The sequence below is a fragment of the Equus quagga genome, chromosome 3 (genome assembly GCF_021613505.1).
Source record: "Equus quagga isolate Etosha38 chromosome 3, UCLA_HA_Equagga_1.0, whole genome shotgun sequence".
In the NCBI taxonomy this organism is placed as follows: domain Eukaryota; kingdom Metazoa; phylum Chordata; class Mammalia; order Perissodactyla; family Equidae; genus Equus; species Equus quagga.
In genome coordinates, this window is record NC_060269.1 from 4,928,920 (window position 1) to 4,937,986 (window position 9,067).

A 9,067-nucleotide genomic window follows, 5' to 3' on the forward strand; every position below is an offset into this window, starting at 1 on the left:
TCAAGAGCATATAAGAAGTCTACTCCTGTATGGTTCCATCCCCTGTTTTATGTTATTATCATCCATTACATCTTTATACATTGTGTTACTGTTACCAGACTTATGATTATGTTTATACATTTGTCTCTCAGGTCATGTAGGAAATAAAAAGAGGAGTTACAAACCAAAAATAAAATAACATTGGCTTTTGTATTTACCTATGTAGTTACCTTTACTGGAGTTATTTATTTTTTCATATGGCTTCAAGTTACTGTCTAGTGTCCTTTTGTTCAACCTGAAGGACTCCTTTTTGTAGTGCATTTCTTGTAGGGCAGTTCTCCTAGCAACTAACACCATCAGCTTTGGTTTATCTGAGAACGTCTTAATTTCACCTTCATTTTCAAAGGATAGCTTTGCCAGATATAGAATTCTTGGTTGACAGTTCTTTTCTTTCAGTACTTCAAAAATATCATCCCACTCTCTTCTGGCCTCCACGGTTTCTCATGAGAAAGATTCTGCTAATCTTATTGAGAATCCCTTGTCCATGATGAGTTGTTTTTCTCTTGCTGTTTTCAAGATTTTCTGTTCTGGCCCTTGGCTTTGAACAGTTTCATTATAACGTGTCTTGGTATGAATTTCTTTGCATTATCTTCCTGAGGGCTGGTAAACTTCCTGAATCTGTAGATTCATATCTTTTATCAATTTTTTTGGAAGTTTATGTCTATGATTTCTTCAAATATTCTCTCTGACACTTTCTCTCTTCTCCTTCTGAGATTTTCATTATGTATATATTGGTATTCTTGATGGTGTCCCACAGGTCTCTTAGGCTCTGTTAATTTTTCTTCATTCTTTTTTCTCTCTGCTCTGGGGACTGGATAATTTAATCAACCAATCTTCAAGTTCATTTACTCTTCTACCTGCTCAAATTTGCTGTTAAAACTCTCTAGTGAGTTTTTCATTTCCAATATTATACTTTTCATCTCCAGAATTTCTGATTCCTTTATAATTTCTATCTCTTTATTGATAGTCTCTATTTATTTATACATCATCCTCCTGATTTCCTTTAGCTCTTTGAGCATATTTGAGATAGTTGATTTAGAGTCTTCGTCTAGCAAGTTCAAGGTCTGTTCTTCTTCAGGGACCATTTCTGTTAATTTCTCCTGTGAATGTGCCATATTTTCTTCTTTCATTGCATACTTCATACTTTTGTGTTGAAGATCGCTCATTTTGAATATTATAATGTAGGAACTCTTGAAGTTATCTTCTTCCTTCTCCTTAGGGTTTGCTTTTCTTGCTTGCTGTAGACTGTAGGTGTTTGTTTAGTAACTTTTCTAAACTGTTTTTGTGCAGTTTGTTTTTTGTCCTGTGTGGTCTCTTAAGTCTCTTTTCTTTTACCTTGTATTCAGCTAGTGTTTAGACAAAAATTTCCTTGAACATAAGCAGCCAGAGAGAGAGAATGTGAGCAAGAGAAAGAGAAAAGGAAAGAGAAAGGAAGGGGAGAGAGGAAAATAAAAGAGAAAGAAAGAAGAAAGGAAGGAAGGGAGAAAGGAAAGGAAAAAGAAAAGAAAAAGGAAAAAAGAGTAAGAAAAGAAACCCCTGAAATCAGCAAGAGCAAACCTCTCCTGGTCTTTGGAAATAGGCTCTGTGCAGGGCACTCCTTTGACGCTTAGTCAGGCCGTTTACAATTCTGCCTTAGCCTTCACTTCATGCTTATACTAGGGGTGTAAGCTTAGGGTCTTCTCAGGTCTTTTCTGAGTGTGAATCCTGCCCTGGGCAAATGTGTTGCTTTCTAAGTTCCTTAGTATACACAGGGCTTTTGAAGACACTAATTTCACACAGAAGCTTTCCTTAACTCTTGTTCCCAAGCTTTGGCATTCTATTATATGTCTCAGTTATAATCTTTTGTCCCAGGTGGCTGTGGGTTGTTTGCCTTGCAGTGTCTTGGAGGCATGCCAGCTGCCGTCCCACTCTGTGTGAGTCCTGAGCTGGACGAAACAAAGACAAGCACATCGTGGCAGTCTCCCAAGTAGTCGCCACGCAGCTTAGAACAGACAAACACGGTTCTTTTTCAGTAAAGTCTGCTCTTCTCCTTCTAGAGTTCCACACTGGGAACGTGGCTTGCCATCTTCAAGACGGCTACTAAGCTGGGGACAGGATGGGGCAAGGGCAAGTAGAAATGCCACGAAGTTTTCCCACCATTTTTAAGTTGCTTTTGCTTCACTCAGCATTCACTGGAGGGGGGGGAGTGCTGTAGGCCTTTGACTGTTAATCAGGGTTCTCATAAAGTTGGTTCTGACAGTCTGCTTGATTCTATTTTTCTGTCGGGGGACAAGGGTTTGGGTCTGCCATTTTCGCTGATATGACTCTCTGTGCTGCATGTTCCTCCTGTGCACATTCTCTCTCCAGCATCTTGTCACTCTGCTAAACTTCACCCTAGTTTTTTCTCTCCAAAATACTACCCACATAAACCAAGGTGTGTCATGAACTTTTCGGGTAAGATAAAAATGTGAGGTTCCAGTCAGGGCTTATGTCCCAGCACGGTACTATCATAGTAGATGACTACAGTGACCAAAACATCTGGCTTCCGTGTTTGAGATCCCTTGGTTGTCAAGATGGCAGCCGCTCCCTCTGTGCTCTGGGTTTCTCTCCCTTCCTTCTGAGTCCCCCACTTTGTCCAGGCAGGTTCAGTCAAACCGGAATTCTCATTTCACTATTCAGAACAACTCAAGTCTATCCCACTGCCAATCCACCCTGTCATTGACATAAGCCACCTCCAAATCAGTTCATCAAAATGTTTTGATATAAAAAGGGAGTGGGGCTTTATATTCATGGAAAGAAATCTGCCCCCAGCTTTCAAAATATCAAAAATTTCTCCCAGCTGTACACATTTTATTTCATTTTGAAAATGGAGATACATTTTAAAACTTCTTTGAGCACTTTTATGTTGTCTTTATGGTAACCTCCATTTAAAAATGGTTATTCTCAGCAAGTGGGATAAAGCAATTCCATTTTTCTTTTATAAACCAATATTTTAAGAAGTTCTGAAATTTTTAAAAATATGACATTAACTCTTCTCAATTCTGTTTCTTAAAGGAATGAAGACAACTTTATTGCTAGATGATTGTTCAGTAAAAGAAAGGGACTCTTTTCTGTAAGTGAAAACTATTTTCAGTTTTGTTTTTTTATTCTGTTTTTGTTCCAGGAATTGAAAATGTGGCTGAAATGGGTTATTTTTCAAAAAACAATTTTTCCTTATTATAAAGTAACACTTTGATTTGGTATTTAAACAAGAAAAATGAATAAAGCAGAGAATTTCTGACATTGGAAAATTCATAAATATATAAAACAGAAAATAAAAATCACCAGTAATCTCACTACCCAGAGATACCAGCTCTTATCTATTTGATATATACCCTTCAAGAACTTTTAAATTGCCATTTATATAAACCGCTATATGTGTGTATTTATGTGTATGTGTGCACGTGTGCATGTGCACAGATATATTTATGTGTGTATTTTTTTCTTTAACAAAAATAAGATTTTAGTAAGAGCCTTATTTCAATAAATATGGAATACATCATTTTAATGGCTACATGATAGCTCATTTATGGACATACAACAATTTAATCAGTTTCTTATCAGTGAGCACTTAGTTTATTTCCATTTGTTCTCTAATATAAACATTGCATATATATGTTAAAAGTTGCAAGAAAGTTAAAGTATGTAATTCTGATTTCTTAGGGAGTTTTCTTTAAACATTTGCTTCTATAAACTGGCATTAAACAAAACAGTTTTTGGAATTGTTTCAAAACACTTTGATCACAAAAGCATGCAATCATCAATAAATATCTGAGATGTCTTAAACATTTCTAACCTTAATAGACGACCTTCCAATCTGGCTACAATCTGTCCTTTCAGTTTTAATTCCCTGGTTTGCCCACAACGTCTCCACTCTGATCAAATGGACTTATTCACCTGTGGGAGCCTTGGGCTTTGCTCTTTTTCTGCCATAGCACTTGCTGCTTTTCCAGGCTGGAAAGGCTGGAAATCAGTTCCTCTTTCTTTCCACTGATCAAATAGAAGCCAGAATTATAGGGCTAGCTCAAATCCCACTGGGATCATAAACTCTTCCTGACCTCCCAGCAAGAAGGGATTTCTCTCTCCTTAAAGTCCCTTGGCACAAGATATTTGTACCACTTTTTGGCAGTTAAATATATACTGTCTTGTAACAGTTCTTTGTCTTGTGTTTTCAAACGTTATTTAAATCTTGCTCATTATTTCCTCATTGGCATATTTATATCATCTTTCTATAACTGTACCCAGAGGCTACTGAAGGAAGAAATCAGTCTTGCCATTTGCCCAGCGCTGTACCTCGAATGTAGAAGGAGCTTGGTAAATGTTTGACTTAACATGATTACTGTAAATTACAGATCTGTATTAGTAAAATTCTCATTCAGCTCAATGCACAGATAAGAACACATGAAAAAATCAGTTTCTTAAAGCTCTTTCATCAGGATACTAACAGAAAAATCTTTGTTACTGATTATATCCTGCCATTGTTGGTAACTGAACTACGTAATCTTTAAGTCAAAATAATATCTTTAAGATTTTTTCTATATTTTTACAATATTTAAAATATCTACTTAAAAGTTTGCATAAATATTGAATTACTTACCTTGCCAAAACTTAGGGAGAAGCTCAAAAGCAACAGAATAAGCTTCATGCTGGAGACACTCAGGGCCTGCGTCTCTACTGGGGACTCTCCTCCACCCCAGATATTCTTTTGAAATTTAATGTTTAACCTCTGAAAAAATATTTAAAAAGTGAGAGTTTTCTAAAGGGTGTTGTACTTTTGAACTCGTAGAGAATTTGGCTAAAATCCAGAGTTTTACCGTAACTGAAACCAAAAACAGTCCTCCCCAGTAAATAGCTTAGGAAGGCAACCAATGGGGACTGCGTTCCCTGCCGAGGAGAACGATTTCCCCACCTTGTTACTGAACAATGCCTCTATTCTGTTTTCGGGGGAAGGCAGAAACTACGCTGGAAGAAAATTTCTTCTGTTTTTTTGTAAAATAAAATTATCATATTTTTCCTTAAGGGTGAAGACTAGGAGATGGGAAGAAGAAAAGTACATCACATTGAAGGCTATGCTGATCACATGAAAAATCCTCAACCCCACAGTTTCTTCACTATGCACAGGCTCTGCTGTGATCCAATTACACTCCCTGAGCAGAGAAAACTTTTCAAAACAAGGATTCTTGCCCAAGCACCAACTCTAGCGCAGGATTCATTTATATTTGTGATAGCAGAAATGCGGTCACGGTTTGGTTCTCCTGAAGCAGACACGAGACAGAATTTGGGGTGCAAGACACTTATTAGGAATCGACTCATGTGAATGGAAGGGAGGAGAAGTCGGAGTGAGCAGAAGGAGAAATTGGACTGCAATGCAGGTTTGACAAAGTTCTGGCCAGCTCCTGGGGGCTCTGGAGTGAGTGTGGCCTGTCACAGGGTCAGGCAGAAATGGCTGGACCATTAAATCCTGCCTTGCTCCTGGTGTGGGTTGCCCAGGAAAGGCATGGCCTCAGGTGAGGCAGCTCTCTGTAGCTGAGGCAGACCCTGAAGGATCTGACAAAGTTGTGGTCAGAAGGAAGTGTCTGCTGACCACGCTCTTCACAGCTGGGCAGCAAGACCTTCCTTGAAGGGGGATCTGGGAGACTCACCTCCCTGTCTTTCAGGGTCCACCATTTGCACGTTTTAGATCTACTTTCCATATACGCTTCAAGAGCGGCTTCTTCAAAATTGCGTGGGCCTCTCTTCCTGAGAAAAATTTAGAAGAGGAAGGTGGTGGTAGTGCCCTTGCGGTTGTTCTTGGGGCTGCAGGTGGTACTCATCCTCTGCCTCCTGCCTATCCACTTTACATCCCCTCCACCCTGAGCCCCCGCCTCTGCTGGCCTCGGTGTCTCACCTGATGGCGTGACCCACAACCTCTCCAGGAGTGGTCTGAGTCCTGGGTTACCATTCCCTTCTCAGACCACACTTGGTTTCAATCCCTTTACCGTCACAAGAGGCACCAAGTGGCTCCTGTGATTCCATTCCATTCGCATTCCTCCCTGCCCTCATTGTACAACAGCAGCCCGATTTCCTCTGAATGATCCGGGTCAGTCAAGATGGTGACTCCTCTTTTTCCCTGCTGGTCCCTAGACACTAGGACCCCCATATGCAGCAGGCAGAAGATCTAGCCTATAATTCAGTGGGATTCTTGCTGTGCCTCCTGGCACAAGTGTGCTTTCTTTGAGGAATAAGACCTCTAACCCTGCAGAGTCCGCGGTTGTGGGGACAGGAAGCACAAAACCCCCAGATGGTCACTGGGGCTGACAGTAAGTGTGGTCATTCCTGCTCCATCCTTGGCTTCCACACCTGGGTCTTCTCTCTCTTCGGGATACAATGCTACATGAAGGTCTTTGATTCAATTCACATGCTGCTTCTTGGACAATAGCACCCACTCCTCACAGAGTATTGCCTTTAAGTAGCACCTCAGCTCTGCATTCAGCAGGCTGCTCCAATGCTTTATAAGGTGGCCAGCCTCTGAGTGATGCAGTACGTGATATGACCAGTGATGGCATTTTCACATCTCCTTTGCTATAAAGTGGAACTTTGGCAAGATGTTATATGGGATCCCCTGTTAAGGGATTAAATACTCTGTAATCCTTTGGATCATAATCCTAGCTGGGACTCTGCAGGCAGGAAAAGTACATCCTTACCTGGAATATATGTTGATTGCTGCAAGAATATACCACTGGCCCTTTTAAGATCGAAAGGACCAAATGTATCAATTTGCCACCAAGTGACTAGTTGGTATTCTTAAATTGTGCCACCTTGGAGCCTCAGCATTGGTCTCTGTTGCTGTCAGATTTTGCATTTGTTGATGGCAATAGCTAAGTAAACCTTGGGGGTCCATGCTATTGGCCTCATGGGTAGCCTCCATCTCTGCTACCACAGCCACTTTATTCTTGTGCTCACCGTGCTAGCACTGGGGTGGCTGATGACTGAGACTGGCTGATATCAATTGGCTGAGTCATTTTGGTGGCTATTTAGTGTCTTTTCTCTGGTGGATGTTCTCTGGTGAGTGTTAACATGTGATACAAAGATTTTTACACTTCATCCCTATTCCTCTACGTACATCCACATGTTTCTACCCCAGACCTCCTTGTTCTTAGTCTTTCAGTATTTTCATTCTAGGAAAAAAGATGGCCACTGTTTCCTGTGATTCCGTAGTCTAACCTCAGGTCAGTTATTTTTCCACACAAAGTGAACGGCCAGGTGTACTACCTGAAGCTCTGCCCATTGGGAAGACTTTCCCTCACTACTGTCTTTCAAAACCACTCCTCAGTGTGGCTGTAATGCAGCTACTGTCTGTTTTCAGCTTGCACCTACATACTGATCTAACCCATCTGTGAACCAGACAAACGCTTTTGTCTTTTCCTTCAGCTGGTCATACCAGATCCCCATAGAGCCACAGGTGTGAGCTGAGGGAGCGCATGGGTGCAACAGTTTGGATTTGTGCGGGAGGGGAAATCCGGGCTGCCTGCTCATGCACTTTGCTGGTGCCCTCTGGTCCTATGTGTATTCGGTTCTGGATGTAACACTTCCATCTTACATTTTTGCTAGGCCTGCTCAACATTATGCTTCCTGGGTCTGTTAGGACCCAGCTCATAATGGGCATTTCTGGCCACATGGTGACATAGTATCCCATGTTCAGTTACTCCACATTTACCAGGGTCCAGCAGTGCACTAGTTTTCTCTCAAAAAGAGTATAATTCTCTGCTGCAGATGGCACGGCCTTGCTCCAGAAGCCCAGGCTCCTGCACTGTAGTTCTCCCCCGCGTCTTCCTCAAACACTACGCAATGTTTTTTCTACCACTGACAACTCCAACACCAAAGGGTCTGGATCACTGCAGAACTCTCCTGCTCTGCAGCTAGAGCAGTATTCCTCAGTGGGGAATATTTGTCCCAAAAGCAAATATTCTCAAAAGAGAATATTCACAAAAAGGCTCGCTAGGTTTTGTGCTTCCTTCTTTGTGAAAGGAAGTGCAAGGTGAAATAATTTGTCTTTTACTTTAGAGAAGATGTCCTGGCAGGTTCCTGAGCACTAATTCCTAAAAATGTTACTGATACGTCAGACCTCATCTCCTGGCCTCTAGAGCATGTGTGTCTGATGAAGGCGTTCAGCATGCTAGCCACCTCTTGCTTACCTGCTCTCATCAGGGTAATGCCATCAATGTAATGGAACAATGTGATGTTTTACAGGAAGTCCAGACGATCCAGATCTCTTCAGACTTCATTATGACAGAAGATGGGAGATAAGACTGAAGGAAAAGCTGTAAATGTATGTTGTTGCTCATCTCATGTGAATGCAAACTGTTTCTGATCTTCCTTTCTGCTTAAAACACTTATAGTGGTTTTAGTCTTCCTGGCCAAATTCTTATTGACACACTTTATAATATTGCCAAAGCTAGCATCAAAGTTCTTATCTCTAAAAGACATTTGACTAGAATAAATATTAAAGCTTACATAAGGGGTGGAATCTCTAAGCTTAAAAAGAATAGAAGAAAATAACAACAAAAAAGACATTTACATATGCAAATTACATTAAAAATTTTACAACAGAAAAAGCACTGAAAAAAATGCACTAAGCATGAAACTCAGGGTACTATTAAAAAAATTAAAAAATCAAAAGTGATTGGAAATAACAAGGACATAAACAATAGTAAATAAATCAGAAAGTAAAAAAGTAGTAGACTTAATAAAACAACAAGTCATTTTGAGAAATAAAAAGAGAGTAAAACAACTTTAGAGGAAAGCTATTGAAGCGGACATTTTTAGGGGGCTGCCAACATCCATTATCCTTCACAGCAGGCTCCTGATTTTCCTTGTGGAATTATCTTCCTTCTATTATGGGTTGTTTTGGTGGGAGAGTAATTCCAGACACCCGCCTTCCAAAATGGAGGTTGAGAAATCCAGATCCAGGCTCTTTCCATTCCCTTCTGTAGCCCAGAGGCTGATGGAAGAGTCTCGCTGGTGTCTGAGT

At 40.6% G+C, this 9,067-nt stretch overlaps 1 protein-coding gene across 2 annotated transcripts in view; it reads right to left on the bottom strand.

The window, feature by feature from the left end:
- CFI (complement factor I) overlaps positions 1-5,765 on the bottom strand; it is a 45,015-nt gene extending 39,250 nt beyond the window's left edge. The window contains exons 1-2 of one of the 2 annotated variants that reach the window (XM_046656909.1): positions 5,700-5,765; positions 4,655-4,783 (exon numbers count right to left, since the gene is read on the bottom strand). In XM_046656909.1, the coding sequence (XP_046512865.1) occupies positions 4,655-4,783; positions 5,700-5,750 (180 nt within the window). In that variant the 5' untranslated portion in view covers positions 5,751-5,765. Of the gene's footprint in view, positions 1-4,654; positions 4,784-4,871; positions 4,885-5,699 lie in introns of those variants that run through there. The other variant, XM_046656910.1, reaches the window with a different exon arrangement.
- Positions 5,766-9,067: the final 3,302 nt, after the last annotated feature.